This window comes from Protopterus annectens, chromosome 14.part0, assembly GCF_019279795.1.
Source record: "Protopterus annectens isolate FY-2018-M chromosome 14.part0, PAN1.0, whole genome shotgun sequence".
In the NCBI taxonomy this organism is placed as follows: domain Eukaryota; kingdom Metazoa; phylum Chordata; order Ceratodontiformes; family Protopteridae; genus Protopterus; species Protopterus annectens.
In genome coordinates, this window is record NC_056748.1 from 850,770,191 (window position 1) to 850,793,085 (window position 22,895).

Sequence of the window (22,895 nt, forward strand, 5' to 3'; positions counted from 1 at the left end):
CTGGGTAGCAAAACTGAGGTTGTTAGTGAATATGATAAAGAAAAGAGGGCCAAGTATAGAACCTTCTGGTACCCCCACAGAGATGGGGAGTAGAGGGGAAAGAGAGTTTTCACATTTTGCAGCTTGTTGACGGTTGGAGAGATAGCTATGGAACCAAGTTAGGGATGATGAATTGAGGCCATAGGAAGACGTTTATTGAGTAGTAGCTGATGGGATATGGTGTCAAAAGCTTTGGACATACCAAGAAAGATGTATGAAACAAGGTGGCCTTCATTCATGAGATGATGAATGATATGAGTGAAAGTTAGTAGGGCAGTGCTGGCACTATGTTTAGGTCTAAAGCCATGTTGAGAACTGGAAAATAGATTATTACTAAGGGAAGAGTTAATGAGTTGGTTGTGGATGCATTTTTCTAAGATTTTTGCAAGGGGGAAAGGATGGCAATGGGTGGAACGTTTATTAGTTCTTGGGAGGGTCCACCTTTGTGGAGGGGTATGATGCGAGATATTTTCCATACATAGTGTTCTGTTAGAGAGTGATTAATCAATATAGATATGGGGTAGGCAATCGGAGTGGCATGTTTTAGGAATTCATTTGGAAGCTTAACTGCAGCAGTACATTAGGATTTAAGTTTGTTTAGGAGAGTTTCTATGTAATTAGTTTGTATGGGTATAAAAGTGAAGGAGCTGGGATTTTCTGGGGATGGGGTGGGGACTGTGAGTGACTGGTTTGGTTGGTTGTCCAGCAGGGAGGTGACAGTGTTTATGAAGTGGGAGTTGAATTGTGCTGCAATTGGGTCTGTGTTGTTTGAGGTGACTGGGGGAGGGGTTGGGGTATGACCAGGGCTGTGTAGATAGTTGATGGATTGCCAGAATTTTGGGGGGTTGATTTGGTGTTTCTGTTGATAGGATTGGAAGTATATTTGTTTGTCATTTTTGATTTATTTCTTTGCTAAGTTTCTTAGTTGCTGGTAAGTTAAGAGATCACCTTTGTCTTTGGATTTATGGTAAGCTGACCAGGATCTATCTCTGTGCGTCAGTAGTAGTTTGGTGTCACAGGTTAGCCAAGGAAGGGGTTTAGCTTTTGTGTGCACTTTCCTAGAGGGGGGAAGGTTATTTAGTATTTTAAGGAAAGTCCAATAAGAACAAAAATGTCACCAACACTCCTAAGTTTCCAAGTCCAAGAAAAAGGCAAAATCCAGTAATCCATAACAGTTGGACTCAGAAAAGGCTTAAGGTTCCAGTATAAAAGTTGTTTAATAAAACACGATAAAACACAAGCGCTTTCATAGGTCTATCCCATTTCTTCAGATGTCTTTACAATTTAGATAAAATAACCCCACTTTTCTTATATACCCACAGAACACATCACATGACACATCAATTAAAACATTTAACACATTTAAAGCAACCAATACAGCATTTGAGACCTATAAGTAAAAAATTTACATTATGCAGAGAACTAACTTCTCAGTGAGGTAGGTATTCATCTTCACAAACATACTACATGAAAACAAGCTACCTGAACAATGGCCTTGATCTTAACTTGGGTTTTATAGGAACATACTCATTTAACCCATGGCCAGAGTCAGCTCTCAGCCTCACTATCCACTTTGCCTCAAACCCTTCCATAGCATTGCATAGATCTCCAACCCTGATATTTTTATGGGTCCTATCTATTGCAAGAAATTTAAAGTTGTGCATCTGGTCAGTATTTATGACATGTTTCGCCAGAGCACTTACTTTATTATGCTTACTTATATGGTAAACATGCTCACGTATTCTCCCTTTTAGTGTCCTATCGGTTTTCCCTACATAAAAGTTATGGCAAACAACACAGTGGGCTAAGTAAACTATATGTTCACTCTCACATGTTGCATGGACTTTAAAATTGTATATCCTTTTTTGATCCGGATGCTCAAAACATGTGCTGGTATCTATATACTACAAAAAGAATGCCTACCACACGGTTTAGTCCCTGGTGATTCACTTATTATGTTAACCTTTTAGGATAGCATAGGTGTCTTTTCAAAGATTTATTATTCCTAAATAAAAACTTGGGTTCTACATCTATCAAGTCTCTTATATCCTTATCTGTTTTCAAACTATCCCAATGTTTTTTTAACTATATTCATATATGTAAGTACATTTTTGGAGTAGTAAAAAGGTACCCTTAACTTGCCACTCATTCCTTTTTTACAATTCCCATCCTCATTGCTGTACTTCTTAGAGAAGTGTGGTTTGGCTTGGGAGTCTCTTAACTTGCTAACTTCAGCCGCATTAAATCTGATTGCCTGTTCTTCATATCCCCGTTCCATGAGTTCACTACTCACGGTCTCAACCTGTTTCTGGAAATCTTCTTTGTGCACATTTAGTCTTAAGGCCCTAAATACCTGTTTTTTCATGACATTTTTAAAAATATATGGTGGATGCATACTATCTTTTGTTAGCAGATGGTTCACATGACATGCTTTCCTGTATTGTTTAGTAAAAATGTTTCCTTGTTCATCCTTTTCTATGCTCATATCCAAGAAATTAATCTTTTCAGTAGAATGAGTACATGTAAATCGTAGAAACAATGTACTACTACTAATATATTCTACAAAACCCTTCAACTCATAAACTGACCCTCTCCAAAGAATAAAAATGTAATCCACAAACCTCCTGAAAAAATAAATATCATGATAAATAAATATTATCATGACAAGGGCCTTGAAGTATAAATTCAGTCTCTCAAACAGCCATTACTGCATTGGTGTAGCTATTAGCACAAGAAGTGCCCATAGCTACGCCATAGCATTGCCAATAGAACTCCTCTCCAAACAAGAAGACATTATCCTCTAAGACTATCCTGAGCAGTTCACATGTCTGTGTCACTTTTACTTCATCAATCTGGAACATTCCTCTTAGAAATTTATTTATACGGTTGAAAAATATATCATTAGGAATTACTGTAAAAAGAGACACAACATCAAGTGTCACTAATAAAACACATTCTACCCTTTCTTCATTCACTGTACTGCTGTATAAAATCTCTTAAAAATGTTCAGGGTCTCTTAATATGTGACTTATTTAAATCTGCTGACGTCATGCCGTTGTTCTCCATGGAAACAAAACCGTTACTTGCGGCTGTGATTGCAGAAGCGGTGACTTGAGATTTAAAAAGCGATGTGTATAAGGTTGAATTTGACAACACAGAATGGTATAATAAAACAATGTTTGATATGTTGAATAATGATTGTTTCTATATAAAAATGAAAGGGTCTATGGTCAAACAAATGTTTTCAAATGTGAGGAAAGTATTAAGTGAAATGCTACATAATGGCATTATTAGTAAAGAAATGTTTGATTATTTTTTGATAACACACCCCACTATCCCGATAATACAGGGGCTGCCCAAGATTCATAAAAATAGCACTTGTCCTCCGATGCGACCAATAGTTTCCGGTAGGAACTGGTGTACGGAACCAATATCTATACACATTGAGAAGTTTTTAAGGCCAAAATTGAATACAATAAGTCACATATTAAGAGACACTGAACATTTTTAAGACATTTATACAGCAGTATAGTGAATGAAGAAAGGGTAGAAAGTGTTTTGACACTTGATGTTGTGTCTCTTTTTACAGTAATTTCCCAGTGAGATGGAAATTTATTTATACTGTTGAAACCTAAGAGAAATGTTACAGATTGATGAAATAAAAGTGACACAGACTTGTGAACTGCTCAGGATAGTCTTAGAGAATAATGTCTTCTTGTTTGGAGAGGACTTCTATTGGCAATGCTGTGGCGTAGCTATGGGCACTTCTTGTGCTAACAGCTATGCCAATACAGTAATGACTGTTTGGGAGACTGAATTTACACTTCAAGGCCCTTGTCATGATGATATTTATTTATCATGATATTTATTTTTTTCAGGAGGTTTGTGGGTGACCTTTTTATTCTTTGGAGAGGGTCAGTTTATGAGTTGAAAGCTTTTGTAGAATACATCAGCAGTAGTACATCGTTTCTACGATTTACATATACTCATTCTGCTGAAAAGATTAATTTCTTGGATGTGAGCATAGAAAAGGATGAACAAGGAAACATTTTTACTAAATACAGGAGAGCATGTCATGTGAACCATTAGCTCTCGAAAGATAGTATGCATCCACCATATATTTTTAAAAATCAGGTATTTAGGGTCTCAAGACTAAATGTCACAAAGAAGATTTCCAGAAACAGGTTGACACAGTGAGTAGTGAACTCATGGAACGGGGATATTAAGAACAGGCAATCAGATTTAATGTGGCTGAAGTTGGGGTTGTAAGGGTGGCCTTATGGTTAAGGTGTTTGCCTTACAAACACAAGGTGCAGGGTTTCAGTCTCACAAGGGATAACTGGCTAGGCTTAAAATGGCTCGTAAGGGCAGTTAGCTCAGTACTAACCTATGAACCAAGTTAAGACACTCCCAAGCCAAACCACACTTCTCTAAGACGTACAGCAATGAGGACGGGAATTGAAAAAATAAAAGGAATGAGTGGCAAGTTAAGGGTACCTTTTACTACTCCAATAATGTACTTACATATATGAATATAGTTAGAAAACATTGGGATATTTTGAAAACAGATAAGGATATAAGAGACTTGATAGATGTAGAACCCAAGTTTTTATTTAGGAATAATAAATCTTTGAAAAGACACCTATGCTATCCTAAAAAGGTTAACATAAGTGAATCACCAGGGACTAAACCATGCGGTAGGTGTTCCTTTTGTAAGTATATAGATACCAGCATGTTTCAGCATCCAGATCAAAAAAGGATATACAATTTTAAAGTCCATGCAATATGTGAGAGTGAACATATAGTTTACTTAGCCCATGTGTTGTTTGCCGTAATTTTTATGTAGGGAAAGCAGACAGGATGCTAAAAGAGAGACTACGTGAACATGTTTGCCATATAATTAAGCATAATAAAGTAAGTGCTCTGGCGAAACATATAAATACTGACCAGAGGCACAACTTTAAATTTCTTGCAATAGGTAGGACCCATGAAAATATCAGGGGTGGAGATCTACACAATGCCATGGAAGAGTTAGAGGCAAAGTGGATAGTGAGGCTGAGAGCTGACTCTGGCCATGGGTTAAATGAGTATGTTCCTATAAAATCCAAGTTAAGATCAAGGCCATTGTTCAGGTAGTTTGTTTTCATGTAGTATGTTTGTGAAGATGAATACCTACCTCACTGAGAAGTTAGTTCTCTGCATAATGTCAATTTTTTTTTTACTTCTAGCTCTCTCTCTTACTACTACCTACACATTTTTTTCCATCATATTCCATACTAGTTAGCTCATGTTACACTCAGTTCCCATAATCCATTACTGTTCTTTAATTTATTTATTAACTTCCAAAGTTCGCACAACTTTATCTGTATATTTACTTACTTCATGCCTAGTACCTTGGTTCAGCAATGTAGTGACCTTGGTCTTACCATACTTCTGCTAAGTTTCTTGCCATACTACGTGAAAATTTCCATATATGTATTGTATTATATTTCCATACATTCTGTATATTCCTTTATTGAATGTTATGTAATTACTTCAGAAGTATGCATACTTAAAATGTGATCTGTGTTTATCTTTGTTCTATTAGTTTACTTAAACTTTTTTGGGGAGCTTTTCTCCTCGGGTCTCTGCTGAAAAAGGGCTTCTAAGAACCCACACAGACTAACCTGGTTAACAAATGTAAAAATAAATAAATAAATGTAGTATTGGTTGCTTTAAATGTTTTAATTATGTCATGTGATTTGTACTGTGGGTACATAAGAAAAGGGGTTGTTTTATCAAAATTGAAAAGATATCTGAAGTTGGATAGACCTAGAAAAGCACTTGTGTTTTATCATGTTTTAAGTCCGCGGTGGTGGTGCTGTGGTAGTGTTGTCGCTTCACAGCAAGACGTTGCCCCGTTCGATTCTCAGCTACACCATCTTCTGTGTGGAGAAATGCGTGAATGGGCACACCTTAGTTGAAGGTTGTGCGTCAGGGCCGGCAACTCGGCACGTAAAAATCAACTGCCAATCATTAGCGGACTGGAGTTCCGCTGTGGCGACCCCTAACTGGAAAAAGCCGAAAGACGCAACAACAACATTAAACAACTTTTACACTGGAACCTGAAGCCTTTTCTGAGTCCAGCTGTTTCTTTTGGATTTTAAGGAAAGTGTTGTTGAAGTACTGAACTACTAAGTCTAATTGTAAGTGTTTAAGTGGATTCCAGTCACATTGATGGATTAGCTGGTTAAATGTACTGGGGGAGAAATTTGTCTTGCTAAAGATGTATTTATAAGAGATGTTGCCTTGGGTAAGCACACATTTCCTGTATAGGAAGGTTGGAGAGTGGTCGCTGAGGGTGTCTGGTAGGCAACCGGCTAAATAATTTAGGTTAGATTTGTTAGTTAAGATTCAGTCTAATGTTGACTGTGTCTTGGAGTGTTTGTCTGTACAAGTTGGACAGAGCATGGTTTTGGTGAAGTTAGAGAGATTTAGAAAGTTGATGGTTTTGTTGGATGAGCAGGTGTGGCAATCCAGGTTAAAGTCACCAAGCACAATGGTGTCTTGGTGGAATTTGTTAGATGCCCACGAAAGTAAATTTTTATGATGGGAAGGTTATTGCCAGGAGGGAGGGAGGTGGCTATGATAATTAATGCTTTGTTAGGATTGATCTCTAGGTGAGTGGTTAGCATTTCAGAGTTGGGTAGGTCAGGAGGGGTACAGTTAAGATGTAAAACTTTGAGGCTATCTTTAAACATAACTACGACACCACCACCTCTTTTGCTTAATCTGTCCTGTCTAATGATGTTATAGCCAGGTGGGACAATTTCATGGTCATTATGTGCAGCTTTAACCAGGTTTCTGTTATAACAGCTATATCTGGTGAATAGGTGGCTAGTGCAACATGGAATTCACTGTTTTTTCTTATGACACTACGGAGACTGAAATTTGTTAAGAGTAGGAGGGAGTTTGAGGTTTTTGGAAGGGGGGGTAGGAATGTGAGTGCATGAATGACTGAGTGGAGTTAGTTGAAGTGGGACATGGAGAAGATTGTAGGCACTGAGAGTTATTAATGGGATCAGAGTTGGGATGGATTGTCAGCTTGGAGATTAATTTGTGTAATAGAGTGTAATAGGAGCAATCTATTTCCTACCAAATTACTTGTGGTAAGAAATTCCTCAAGGGTAACTGTATGGGAATCTCCAGTAAGCCACTAAGAGCAATTCTCTCAATAAATAACCTGATACAAATAATTGGCCAGTCAGCGAGACATTAGCAGCAAATATTAACCTTCCTGTTCGCTATAGCAAATGCTATCTTACCTTATTCATGCTCCTCAGTGACCATTCACTCAATTTCAGCATGGTCTTATAAGATGTACAAAGTGCCCTCCTAGCAAAACTAATCAGATCAATACCAAAGTCTGAAAAAAAACAATCCCGGTTGGTATTAGACAATTTAGAGTAGCAGAATGCCCTTACAAACAGAAACAGAAACTCCGCAACACATCTGTTTTAACCTATTAATGCCTATACAAGACATGTGTTCCCATTTAAGCTTATGTAGCTAGAGGCAACAAACTGACCTTATAGTACCCCATGAGACAAGAGACCTGTGCAAGCAAAGTGCAAAACACATAGCACACTTTGATATCGGATCCTTAACTCAAGTATAGAAATAAATTTCCCAACAACATAAATCAAGCAGCAGAACTGTTACTAACTTGTTTAATGTGCCTATACCTGGCGGGAAAAAAAAGAAAAAGAAAAACTCCTAGGAGTTACAACATAGTTCTGAAAAGCACTAAAATCTGCAAAAGTTTAGAACCGTTAGGTAGAAAACAGTCTACCTACAAGTACACAATTAGATGAGACCACTTAGACAGCATAAGAGACCCCCCCCCAAACACCTCATCCTCCCAACACTAGAATTCGGATTACTTTTCTTTCCTCTTAACCCTGACAGCAGCCAATAGTTTTTACTTTCCACTTTAGAATTTCAACAGCCATTGAGGTATGTTAATAAAATTGAGAAACTGGATACTTACAAAAATCCAGCTCCAAAAAAATCCAGATTCACAAACTCTCAACTGTCCAGATTATCAGAGAACATCCAGATTTTTGCCTCTTATTTTTTGATATGTTCCTCATAAAATTTATGTTTTTCCTGGCAAATCACTGATGACTGAAATCACTAAACAATTATACATGTTTGAGTTTCAGACTTCCTATCCTTCAAAAAATGCATGCATAGAATGTAATTTTTCAAACAATTTCTTACAATTAATCAAACTTCTCTATGTAAACTCCTATGCATACATTAAGACTGGGCTCACATACTTCCCAGTCAGTCATGATACTGAAGGTACTAAACAGGATTGTCCCTTGTCCTCATTGCTTTTTGCTCTAGTTGTGGAACCTTTTGCAAATTATATGAGATCAAATAAAAACATCAAAGGCATACTAATAAAGAAGGATTTAATCCCCAAAATACAATTATTTGCAGATGACATCCTATTAACTTTGACTGAATGCATTTCTTCCCTTACTGCAGTATTCCAAGCAATAGAAATATTGCAGAACTCAGGACCCAATTTTAATGAGAATAAGACTAAATACCATCTGTTAATTATATTATTAAAATAAACCAAATTACACAAATACATTGTGAAAGATAGTAAAGTCACTTACTTGGGGATAATCTTGTATAATAATATTAAAGATATAACAACCCTTAATTATAATAATTTAAATTCCATAAAACAAACTCTTAATAAATGGAAATTTCTTTTTCACTAGAGAAGAGAGACTCTCCATAATTATAATGATTATCTTTCCTAAAATTCTATATATATAATAAATCTTTATCCCTTATACTTCTAAAAAAATATAAAATAGTGTAATTCTTTGTTTCTGAAAATTTTATGGTTTCCTAATAAGCCTAGACTGGTTTTAAACCATCACATTAGAGACTGGACATTGGGTAGTCTTGGTCTTCCAGATTTAGAATTATATTCCTTATCCTCAATTGTTAAGACAATAATTTCTTGATTAAATAACAATTATAATGCCAAATGGAAAAATATTCAGGGAGGTACTTGGTGTAAATACAATAATTTAACAAAATCATCTCATACTAAAATAACTACTAACAAATTTCATTTGTTAGTAAACGACTATTTTATAGAAAGCAAAAACAAACCAGTTAACTCTTGGTATATTAATATGATAATAACCTCCCTTAAAATTTTCATTTTCAGGAACCCTAAATATAAAGACAAAAACCTGTTATACTAGCATCAATTATTAGACAATGGGAAATTACAGAAGGTTGACCATGTGGTTAGAAATTCAAAATTGTAGACAACTGGTTGAACATAAGACAAATGTAATGCAACCAATAGTTAGAAATTCTTTCCCCACATTCACTGATTTACTCGATTTTCTAATGCACCAGAATATAACTGGAAATTCCCCACATTCATTGATTTACTTGTTTTTCTAATGCACCAGAATATAACTGGAAAGGGACTTCTATCTAAAATATATAAGGTACTTAAGAAATCAACAGTTTGTCATAGAGGAAACTATTGGGATTATTTTAGACTTGTTAATATTAATTCCCCAAGTGAAGACGATAAACCTAATACTCCAACCTTCAAAACAAACTACTTCATCACTAAGGTGGAGGATATTCGCTTGGAAGGTCTTACAGAGAACTTTTATCACACCACACAAAGTTGAATTGATGTTTAATAATGATATAGGATGCTGGAGATGTAAACTAAATGTTAAAGCTGACTGGCAGCATATATATTTACGACTGTATAAAACTTAAAACATATTGGGATAATATGAACTCTCTTACAGTCAGTTTTTAATAATAAATTTATGCTGATCGAATTTATTATATTTAATACATCTATTCTCACTTGTGTCACAAAAATAAAATACCATCTTTTATGGAGTATTTTAACATTGGCAAGAAAAGTCATCGCCAAAAGTGATAGAATCAGACTACTCCTACTATGAAGCAATTTGTACACTTGGTAACTGAAGTTTGTTATCTTGAACTTATCACGATCAAGACTAAAACATCTAGAATCACCTCTTCATATAATATATGGTTGGAATTCAAAGAAGTGCAGGATAAATAGACTTTATTAACTAACAACTACTCTTATAACATTTCCTTTTCTGTTTAAAAAGATTTCTTTTATAATAGGCACCATTGTTTTAGTTGTTTATTATTGTTCCTTTAGATATGTACACTTGTTTTATAATATTTCCATTATCATATATTAATGTTTTCTTGTTCAAATTTTCAATAAAAACAATTGAGGAAAAAACAAAGAACATGCAAGATAACAGAAATCCTATTATTCCATCAGTTTTCTAAGTTTATAAGAGCAGTATTGGGCCTTTGACCACACATTATTTTAAACTCTGTCAAAAGGGAGTCACCAGCAAGATTCTCTGGGTGTCTTCCTAATCTTTTGCAGGACCATGGGAAGAAAAAGAGAAGGGTAAGCATATAGGAACATCCCCTTCCAAGAAAAGACATGGTGTCTACCTTCCAGATCAGGGAACTTGAGACTGAAACAGAAGCGAGGAAGTGCCTATTCAGAGAGGGGGCAAAAAGATCCACTTGAGGAATACTGCACAGATGTACCATGTCCAAAAACATATCTCTGTCAACGATCCATTTATGAGGTTGTGTCCTGGACCTGCTCAATGCGTCTTCCATAAGTTGTGTTCTAAAGGGATGTAGACCATCTTAAGGGTTACCTTATGGAGGGCAGCCAAATCCCAGCCCTGAAGGGCTAATTGGCAGAAAGGACAATACCTTGTGCATCCCTGTTTGCTGATGTACCACATGATTGTGGTGTTGTCTGTAAAATCTTTAAAGGGCCTGGAAACCTAAGAGAATGGAAGGCCTAAAGAGCAAGAATGAGCACCATCATTTATTTTATGTTGATGTAGCCTAACCTCTGATGAAGGAGCCACAGACCTTGAACCTTTAGATTGTTGAAGAGGCTCCTCATCCCAGATATGAAGCATTTATGAACAGCTCCCGAGTAAGGATAGGAGTCTGAAAAGGCCATCCTGGATTGAGGGTAGGTCTGCTGAATCCAGCAGTGTAAATCAAGTTTGAGACAAAGAAGGAAGGGAACTAGAAACTCCAGAGGGTGGCAATGCTCGAGTCAAATAGTCTTTAGGAACCACTGAAGTTTCCTCATGTGAAGCTGGTCAGAGGAGGGCATGGGAACAGTAGATGTGATAAATCTCAGAATTCTAAAAATCCCTTGCATAAATGAGAGAAAGGAGCCACAGGGGCTGGAATTAGCTTGTCAGAGACAGAATCTTACAGGAAAGGAAGACAGGCCAAAACTGGAATGGTTTCAATTCTGCAACCCAGAAAAATGCGTTCCAGAGAGAGTATCAGACTGGAATTCTACAGTTTGATGGTGAATCAGACACTGCACACGAGTAGCATGGTGAAGTTCAGATCCATCAAAAGCCTGGATTGAGAAGCAGCCTGAAAGAAGCAGGGCATCCAGATAAGGGAATATCTAGAAGTCCTGAAGCCTGCAAAGTCCTGTGACAGGGACTGATATTTGGTGAACACCCTTGGGGCCATAGAAATACCAAAGGACAAAGCAGAGAACAAAATGAGAGGAAGAAACAGAGAAATGTAGAAACTTCCTGAAGGCAGGGTGAATAAGAATGCGAAGATAGGCATCTTTTAGGTCTAGGGAGACCAGAAAAGCTTATGGAAGTAAGATGGAAACAGGGTCTGAAGGGAAACCATCTGAAAGGAGGGAATCTTTAGAAAGGTATGATCCAAGACCAGTCTTCAGGCTTCCTCTTTTCTGGGAACCAGAAACATTCTGGAGTAAAGCCCTGTTCCTCTTTGGGATATTGGAATTGGTTGAATGGTGCCAAATCCTGCAGAATTCCAGAGAAATGAGGAAGTTGGTCTGGAAGAGGTAGTCAGAGGATGGACTTCCACACTATCAAATAACCAACAGATAATGGACAGAACCTAAGAGTCTGATGTTACCTGCTGACAGACAAGGAGGGATAGGGCAGTCTGAGGGACAGGGGAATCTGGATGAGGGGAACGGGAGAAATAATGGCACATAGAGGCAGACTTGTCCTGAAAAGGGGGCTTCTGAGTCTTAGAAGTCTGGGTGGAGTTATCAGCAAAAATACTCTTAGGAACCCTCTTCCCTTTGGAAGGTTGACAAAGCTGTCTACACACAAAGGCAGACTTTGACAGATTGTTTCTCCTATACTCAAATTTCAGTGAAACTAAGATTTGTTTAAGATCCTGCATCACTTTGTTTTTGTCCTAGAGAGTCTTAAGTCAGCAGCAGCTGTACCAAAGAGCTTCTAATTGTCCAAAGAAGAATCAAGAGGCTTGGCCTTAATGTAATCAGATGAAGCCAAGAGTACTTTTTCATAACTAAACCAAAAGCAGCAGCTCTAGAACATACAGGATAACTACATTTGATGGAGTGATAGTTCACCTGGGAAGTGGAACATAACAAAAAGAGGGCATCAGTCTTTCTGTCAGAGTCAGGAAGGGCAGACACACACTCACCATGCTATGACAAAAGGGGCAGAGCATTCCTTGTCATATGGATTTGATAATTCATGGCCGTGAAGGGCAGAGAGGCAGAAGTGTACACTTGTTTCCCCATCTTCCCCATAGCCTTACTGTCTTTATCAAAACAGCTTGGAAGAGAGCAAAATCCTGGATGGTTTGTCAGCAGAAACAGATAGAGAGAGAGAGACTACAGCAAGATCTGATGGAGGACACTTGTAGAAGTACTTGAAAGCCTCAGGCACCTTATAAAAATGGTCAAGCGTCTTAGGAGCTGAAGTTTAGGACTCGGGAACCAAAGAAGCAGCTGCAAAGGTATCCAACACTGGAGGAACAGCGGAAGGTTTAGGAGATTCCATCCGCAACAGTTCATACCACCTCTTTTGAATACAAGAGTTGTGAACAGTCCAACTTAAAATACTCAGTCATGTGAATTACTGCCTCCCCAAAGGATAACTCCTCAAAGGGAGAGTCAGGACTCTAGGAACCCACTCACAGTCTAAAGGAGAGGTCATTTGTGAGGAGGAGGCCAATGACTCACACCCTGAATCCAGCTCCTCATCTGAAGAATCAGACTCTGTAGTCATTTTAGCTGGTGAGGAGGACAAAGGAGAAGCAGGATCAGACACCCCATGAGGTGATCTTAAAGCCATCAGGTCACTGAACCAGCCCAGAGTAAAATCCTGCCACTCCTTCTGAGGATCCTTTGCAGCTGAAGGAATGTGCTTGGTTTTCTGTATTTTCCTCAGAGGGACATCTGCTTTAACCAACCTAGGAGGATCAGAGCCATGCCTAGGTTCAATAAGGGTACCAGGTACTTCTTCCTTCACCAGAATCTGGGGAAATCCCTCTAGGACCAAAATAAATGGTTAGCCATGGTTTCCCCTCAATGTCCACTGCAGATGCTTGCATTACCTCAGAAGATATGAGAGAAGTTGATTCCATGCTGGCCCTCCAATAGGGCTGTGGCAGGGGAAACCAGTGCCTGCACTGGATGTTTTTTGGAGTCTTCACTCACCTCAAGAGAGATGCCCAGTGGAGGCTAGACAGCAGCAAAATCAGATGAAGAGATGGCCGTACAATAGGACAGGCAGATTTGGCCATGGTATGATGCACCATAAGTCTGAGAGTTTGGTTCTCAAGATATGCACACAGAAAGGACAGATAGCTATGAAGCATTCTGGGAACAAAAGCCTGGCAAACAGCAAACTGAGTATGATTGTGTGAAGCACCTAGGCAGAGCACACAATTCTCATGATGGTCTTTATGAGGAACCTTTCTCCCACACTGACATTTTCCTTTCTTGGATGACATACATAAGGGAAGAAAAAAAAAGGAATCCCAATGGGGCACTTATCTGTAAACAGCTCGAAAGAAAATCAGCTCAGTGAAGGGTGTTCAGACTGATACAGAACTGTGAAGTTCAGACTGGTGGCAAAGTAGTTCTGGGTATGTATGCCACCTTTATGACCTACATTTACACACGGAGCATATGTCTGATGTACAAATGCTGGGAAGGTGTAAAGGCTTTGGTATACTGGTCGAATGTTGGGCTATCCTTGGCAGGAGATACTAAAGGTTATGAATACTGTAACAGTGATATGGAAGGACACCTTTAAGTAAAAGGGAGGGTGTTTACAGAGACGCGATCATTTTGAGAATGGTCTTGCTATCTGGAATACTGACAAATTTTATTGATCTTTATTTACATTTTATTGGCATTTTAGGAGCTGCCTAAGGAGACTGGGGAACAGACATGCCCTTTTCATTCTTTTTTAAATTATGGCGCTCTTACTTTAAGGGGTACGAAGGCTGTTCAACCAACATGCAAGTCTGAACTGATTGCGAACATTAGGTTATCATAAATAATGGAAATTTAAAGGAGGCTCAAGCTCAATGCCAAGAAATGTATTATTATCCCCTTTGGGAAAAAACATGCATCCATGAATTACCATATAGGTGGCTGTACACTAAACACAGAAAGTGTGATAAGAGACTTAGGGACACAGGTGGACAGTGGTCTCACCTTCGATAACCACATCGCCACAACAGTCAGGAAATCCTTCTATGTGGCACACCTCATCACAAAGGGCTTTTCATCCAGAAAAAAGGAGGTCATTGTCCCACTGTACTCATCCCTTATTAGACCCATTATAGAATACAACCCCCCATTTGGTATGTACCTCTCAAGACATCTGCAACAACTGGAAAGGCCTCAGAAATACCTCACTAAAAGAATCACAGGCCTAAAGCAGATGCCCTACGCTGACCGCCTTAAAAAACTCCAGCTATACTCTGTCGCATATCGTCTACTCAGAGGCGATATCTGCTTAACATACAAGGCCATGTCAAACCCAGAGCTGTTGGACATGCTACACTTAAAGAAATCCCAATCCCTCAGAGCTACATGCTCCAGGGATCTAAACCTTGTCATCACAATAAACAAAACATACTGGAGGGATAGGTTCCTGACCCAGAGACTCCCCAGACTCTGGAATAGATTGCCCATACATGTCAAGCAGAGTGCCTCTTTGGACCTCTTCAAGAGGAACCTTGACGATTGGATGGGAGAAAGGAAATTCACCCCAGGGATCATGTCAGTCGCCCTGCTAGACAGGGGTCCAGGAAAGTAAATAATGTGGGAAGAAATAGCCAGGGAATTGTTATGGCTAGGCTTGTATAGGCCCTAGGGCTGATAGCCTAGTACCAACCTATAACCCTATGAGGGTGACGTAGAATGCCATGATATTTGTAGGAGTTAACCTATGTGAAGAACTTACCTAAAGTGGTGGATATGTTGAGAGTGGAGAAAAAAGAAAAGATGGTGAATGGCTTTTAAGATAACTGATTTGATTTCAGTGGACTTAAATGATTAGTTTATTGTGGAATAACCATGATGGTGAAGTATTTATAAACTCATTTACATAAATAACCATGTTGATTTGAAAGTGGTTAACTTGAAGGATGCTGATGAATATAAAGAAAAGTATGGGATCAAGGAATGAGGCTTGTTGATTACCAGATTGGAAAACTGAAAACAAAACAAAACAAAACAAAAAAATAAAACAAAAGAAAGTTTGAGAACAGTACCCAAAAGTTATGATGTGTAGGTAATTCTCAAGCAATAGAATTGTGTTTGATGAGAAACAAAGCCTAAAATTGTTGCAGCATCTAGTGAGTGAGTGATCAAATGAATCAAAGTTTTTTTTTCCCACCAAGTTAACAACTGTTCCTTCAGTAAGGAGGCCTTTACCTGGTTTCTGAAAATAGTGCCATCACCTAGATACAGTGCTGTTGAAGTGTTGCAGCTAGGTCAGGACCCATGTTAATAGGAAGATAAGGATCTGAGCATCTTGACCGAATTTTGGGATTTGCTTGTATGAAAGTTTTTTTCAGTACTTCAGCAAGATGACAAATAGCAATGTGTGGGGCGGCAGCTTACAGTGGGTAAACTCCAAGCCAATGAATAAACACAGCAGAGACTAAAGCTAAATCCAGCTACCAGTTAACAAATGGATAAATACTGAGAGAGATCTGTAGAGTTTCATGTCTCTCCAAATTGTTTAAGCAGCAAGACTAACTCCAACTGAATCCTTATTTGCTTGATAAACTGTTAAACCTTAGCTTGTGGTCATAAATGAACCAAAGCTGTAAGTAACCACTTCAAGATTCCTCTCATAGTAGAAAGGCTTTCCATTTCCCTCCAACTACTGCTATATGTATAATCTCAGCGTTTCAGTAATTCCTAAACCATGATTCTTAGCATTACAAGCAATAGAAAATTAACAGAGCTTTACGTATCATGTGCTTCCACAGATTAAACACAAATATAGGGCTGTGTAATTACAAGAGAACTTTTAGAAAAAAACTCCAGCACACTGAATGCAATTCATCCAGTATTAACAGCTAAACAAGCAATGAGAAATCGCAAGTTTTTGGAGCTTAGTTTACACAAACAAAACAGCTATTTTACCTACCTCAGGAAGTGGCTTAGCTGGTGCTGTCAAAATTCCACCAACGAATACCACATTTGGAAGCAATGGCCTAGAAAATTCCAGTGCAAAATCATTGCACAGAAAAAACAAACTGGTTTCATGGATTATTTCCATCATTGACATCTGTGGTATCTCTGCATGCTTCCGAATGATGGCCTCAAACTTGGGCAGGATTACAAAATGAGTGGCTATACGGCTAATAATGTACACCACTGTGTTCCATGTCCGTCCCATAAATGTCATCCGGTCAGTTTGTAATGAATTAAACTCAGGCACATATGCAACAGGTGCAGGAGCACCAACCTCTGCGGGGAACCAAAGTCCTGTTGACACAACAGCATATTTCACTCCAAGCATGTGTGCCAAAATATAACCACACATCTCATTGGGATCAATCAGAAGCAAGTCAAAATTCAGGGCCTTAAGCTGCTGAATGAGTTCTGCATTACCTACCATAAGATCACAGTTTGCAACATATTTCTCCAAGATGGTGAAGAGCTCCAAAGATGTCAACTTGCCAGCAAATATGTTCTTCATCTTCTCCTGAAGGAACTCATCAGCAGTTTTTGAATTAAAAATGCCATGGTACTGCTGAATCTGGAACTGGGAAGACTGCTCTATCTGTCGCCCTTCTGAAAGGACTAGCGTCACCTCATGCCCTTGATTATTTAGAGCTACAGCAATCTTCATGAAGACATATAGATGGCTGTCAAACATGATGGGAGGAACAATGACTATACGTCCAGCTGTGGAAAGTTCCAGTAGAAAAGATGCCAGCAAAAAGACTGAAACAAAATGAAGTTTCATTTCTGGAAAAAAAAAAGATTAGACACTGTGTAATATTTTAAAAAGAATAAACGGGAAAAGTTCTTAATCTGCAAAGCAATGGCATTCTGTAATTCAAACATCTTTGGATTCATTACCAAAATATTTAGAATGTACTCATATAATTTGTACTACTATTCAAACAATGTGATTGGTAAAAATGTACAACTTTAAAAAATGTATTCAGTACTGAAGTTTTGAAAACAAATACTATCCAAAGTTATATAAAAAGCAAAATCAACACATCTCTGAGAAAACCATCAGGGATGTTTTTCCCCCAGAAAATATCAAAAAAGGTCAAGAATCCACATTGTCTTGATTAAATTCAGCTAATGAACAAGATAGGCATAGTTATTTTACTTTAGCTTCTTAATGAAATATTTTTATTCGGCAGTTGTTAAATCACTTCTGGAACCCCATGATGTGAAGTGCCCTGTTATTATCCATGCAACAGAGAAAGGACACTTCTGAAAATGCTACGAAATATGCTATTCTACTGAGGCCTACTCCCTCCTGCACTGTTATGAGTTCTTCATGTAAGATGATTCCAAGCTCTAAACTGCGCCACTGTTATGTTCCTAAGGATTTACTCCCATACCTTCAGCCTTGGCATCTAGTCTGCATTTCACTCTTTCAGTCCCTTCTCTCATCTGTGCCTACCCTTCAAATTAAATGGCGACTCAACCCACGTAGCTTCATTTTCCCCTTACGGCTGCTGTCTCTCGAATGTGTTTCTGCTCCACTGAGCATCTCTATACTGCATTTAAACCCTACATTTGATGTTTCCTTAGGACAGGCCAACTATGACAGGGCAGCATAAAACTTTTGAACGGATACATTTAGATTTATACATATTCCATTGTCATTGGGTCTCAAGACCATTCTTGCTCTGCTGGTACCCTCCCTCAGGCAACATTTTTCTTTAGAATCATCATACTGTTCAATCCTAAAATAAATTTTTTGGATATCCATCCAATCATCTAGTTTATGTTTAAAGAAGATAGCGAGTCATACTTCTTACCATACAGGGGATGTTTACTCCAGAGGCCTACGCAGTGCAGGGTTACAATTCTATCCCTCCATCATGTTTTATCTTGCTAGTGAAGCTTTAGGTCCCTGGTTTTAGCATTGGTAGAGATATTGGACTTGAGGAGAAACAGGAGGTCAAGGACAACCAGGTCTCTAACAGCAGAGTAAGCGAGACAAAAATCTATAAAATACTGAATAAAGGGATGGGGCTTCCAGCCTTTCGTGATGGCTCAAGGACTTTAGGTGCTTGATTTTTTGGTTAGGAATCTCTGAGGTCCTTCTAATTATTTGATACGTTTAGTCGATACATCCCAAATGGGGCACTGTACTCTAACTGACCAGATCAATGCTGTGAATAAAGAAGTGATTACTTCTTTAGACCTTGAGAATGTTCCTTTAGCAAATATCAGGGCTAAATAAAAGGATTTTATAAAAAAGCTGTTACGTGATTATCAAAAGAGGAGGCATCATAACCCCAAGTCCCTAGCTACATTTTCATTTTGTAAGAGGTATGCTGTGTAGACAGTATGAGAGGAGGGGTTGATACCAAAAGTGATGATCCCACACTTTTCAGAATTTAGCTTGAGACCGTGTTTAGTACAGCAGGAGTTTACTACGATGAGTTCATACTGGATGGTCTCGGTGTCATAAGGTGACCTGACAACAATCCCCAGTTTGCAATCATCTGCAGACACTAGTCAGACATCTTTGCTCTCAGAGTTATTTAGAAAGTTGATTGTATTTCATGACTCTCACCCTCCTCCACCCACATCTGACCCAACTATTTTCTTGTTTAGGTCATCTTAGATTAGAAGTAGCAATCTTGTTTACATATGCTTAGATGACACAGACCTTGGAATTTTGTCCCGCTCTCATATGGAGCAAAATCATTTCAACACTCGGTCGAGACAGGCACCTGTAAATAGGGAAACACTATTTCCTCCAATGTCTCTCTAAAGGTAGTTGCACCAAAACAATAGCACTATACCTCTCAATTTTGTATTTGTCCCCACCTTCAAAAAAATCAGACCTCCGATCACTGGGGTGTATTTGTAAGAGAACAAATCTACCAGTAACCAAGGATAAAATACAGGTACTTTAAGCTTTTTTTATAAAGCTTTATACAGCTTCTGCTCATTTCCAAAGAAATAATTCCAGTAATGACATATAGTGAATGTCAAAACCTACCCAGGCATTGCAGTTCTAGGGCAGAAACTGCACAAGGGGAAATGGAATTATCCCAAGTCAAAAAAGAAGAAACACACAACAATATTACTACAGTACATTTGTTGAGCATTCCTTTATACAAATCCCCACCAAGAATATAAAAAAAGCACACAAACATAAGAATATAAGTGCAGACAGCTGACTAACCTGTTTAATAATAGCAGCTGAAAATTGTAAGGATTCAGCCAAAGTCATCTTATTTGGTAAGCAAATACATAACAGTTAATTGAAATAGTCAAACACTACTGTCACATGATACAAAAGCAAAAAAAAAAAAAAAATTTCTAGTTCCTGCAATGGACTGTGCAGCAGCCAGACAAAAGGATTTCTGAACTACTGTGGAGACATGGTCAAACGATAAAGAATCGACAAGACTGTCTAGATCCCTTATGATGATGTCCAGAGGAGTGTGTCACCTATATGGTAAGTGGAAATGTTTTGCTTACCAAAACTATGCTACATTTAAACTTAAGACTATTGGCCTTGTACCAGTTGCTAAATGGTCTAATATATGCTGCAGCAATTGTGAGTCAGTGGAACATAAAATGGCAATACACTTGTCTGCAAACTTAGATAACCATTGGCCATGAGAATTGGCCTGAAGGTCTGAGAAATAAATGCCAAACAGTACAGGACCCTAGAATAAGCCATGCTGTATGCCCAGTAACTTCTTTTGCTACAAGAAGTGGTATCTACAACTCTAAAGACATAGATTCCATCGGTCAGCCGGTTAGCTATCCACTGCATAACATAATGATTTATATTCGGATTTACAAGTCTGTCAAAAATGCCTGAGTGGGAAATAATTTCAAAGACCTTGGCCAGGTTCAGATATGCTGTATGTACTGCATAACTGCTATCTACTGCTTCGGTTGCTTTTTCAAAGAAATTAATGAGGTTAACAAGGCAAGACCTGCTTTTGACGAAGCGAAATGAGTGAGGGTCCAGATGTTAAGAAATTTTCCAACATCTAGATGTCCAAGATAATATACTCCACAGCTTTGCATACAAAGCAAGTGCAACTAATGGGTCTACAGTTACCAGGGTCAATGGTTGACTCACCTTTGTGTAATGGCTGTTTTTCCAGGCTTCAGTAAGGTAACGAATGGAAATGCTTCAAGGGATTAAAGCAGGGGGATTTACATCAGTCATATTTCACATTCATAACCACACAACCTGCTATATCGTCATGGATATGGGGAGGGTGTTCTGAGCTTTTGAGTGGACTTAAAGAACCTGCTCCATACCAATTAAACGGGAGGAATCTGTGGAATAGCTGTAACTGTAGATGGACTAAAACTGACACTAAATTTGTCAGCTTGTACACTGGCTATTTCCTTTGGGTCAGTGTGCATAGTATTATTGTGGACAAACTCTGAACATTGATAGGCATTCCTTCTTAACTTCCTAACACAAGTTAACAGAAAAATATGTAGTTATTTTTGGTCATACTATGCTTTGAATTTCTTAATGCTTCCCTTTACTAGTTTGCTTAAGAGTGCTCTTGCAGTAGATAGAGTAAAACCTCTTATAAGTAATTTACTTCTCATATAATTAATTTATTGGAATATTCCACCATATAGGTTTGTTTTTAAATTGCTTACTATATTTTGTGTGGATAGAGAATACCTTACCAATACAGCTACGTAAGTGAGAGTAGAAGTCTATGACATATCCAGCAACTTTAGCAAATGCAACCCATCAGAAGATTACAGTGGAATTTGTTTAGGTCATCAAGTACCCAAAGAAGGTTTGCTTCTGAGAAGTCCCTAAATGTAGAGTTATTTATAGAGGAAGTGGAACCAGTTTTAAGGAAAAGTTCAGTAATTTATGGTCTGATTTAATAAGGTAGGATGATATACATAGATGTGTGTATGCATTAATATATATATATATATATATATATATATATATATATATATATATATATATATATATATATATATAGATATAGATATATATATATATATATTATATACATATATATATATATATATATATATATATATATATATATATAGATATACACAAATCCCCACTCACATTGCACTACAACCACTCAGCATGTATGCAATCAACACCATCATCCTTACATTACCAGCTCTAACCTATCACCACACATCTTATCAGATTACTCTTCCCCCTACACCATCACCACCCCATCAGAACATACATCCACCTACTTCACCCACAACACTATAGCCTACATACACCCTCAAGAAACCACCATAACTACCCAATACTTGTAGCATCCAAAACACTTATCAAAACAACCACAAAATCACTTTCCACAACAAGTACATACACATTCTTTAAAAACTATCAAAACTTCTCTACCATATCAGTCAACAGCTAAGACTAGCAGGTGACATACATCCTAATCCAGGCCCAACCCCTGCACTCACTCCCACTCCTCCCCACCTACATCTAACAACTCAACCTTAATCGACAGACCAAAGAATAGCCTACTCTTCATTAACTTAAATATACATAGCATTAGCAATAAAATACATTTACTGCACACTCTAATAGACACCTACTCCCCAAACCTACTATCCCTAACCGAAGCCTGGTTAAAACCCACTACTCCCAACAGCGAATTCCTTCCCCCAGGCTATAATGTACTATGTAGTGATAGAGTTTCCAAAAATGGGGGCGGGGTAGCATTACTTTATAAAAACAACCTAAAGGTTACTAGTATTGACCCTTCAATACTCCCCCCAAATGCCTTCAGAACTACTACTAGCAAAACTTGAACTAACAGACAAAAAATCTATAAACATTATAACAGGATACATTCCACCAGGTAATAACATCTCTACCCTAGAAGCCCTTCTACACTAGACAAATCAAAACCAACCCCAAGAAACAATTATCCTAGGGGACTTTAACATAGACTGGCATACATGCTCAAGCTCCGCACCCACCAACTCCATAAATTTGTACAACTTCTCCCAAATCATTAAAACCAGTACAAGGCTAGGCAATAATAAAAACAAAGAAAGCCTCATAGACTGGACCCTAATAAACAATGCCAATACCCCCCCATCATGCAGGTGTCCTACCAAATAACCTCAGAGACCACCAGCCCACCTTCCTACTAAAACTCAAATCCCACACCAACTCTTAACCACCAACACGGACCATTAGAAACAAAAGAAACTTTGACATAATCAAACTAGAACTACA

The 22,895-nt window shown here is 38.1% G+C and overlaps 1 protein-coding gene across 3 annotated transcripts in view; it reads right to left on the reverse strand.

Annotated features, from left to right (window-relative positions):
• The window catches only part of LOC122789293 (2-hydroxyacylsphingosine 1-beta-galactosyltransferase-like), a 381,755-nt gene that overhangs the window by 253,476 nt on the left and 105,384 nt on the right, over nucleotides 1–22,895 (reverse strand). For all 3 annotated transcript variants that reach the window (XM_044056606.1, XM_044056608.1, XM_044056607.1), the window contains one exon: nucleotides 16,608–17,434. In XM_044056606.1, coding sequence (XP_043912541.1) covers nucleotides 16,608–17,434 — 827 coding nt within the window. The remainder of the gene's footprint in view (nucleotides 1–16,607; nucleotides 17,435–22,895) is intronic.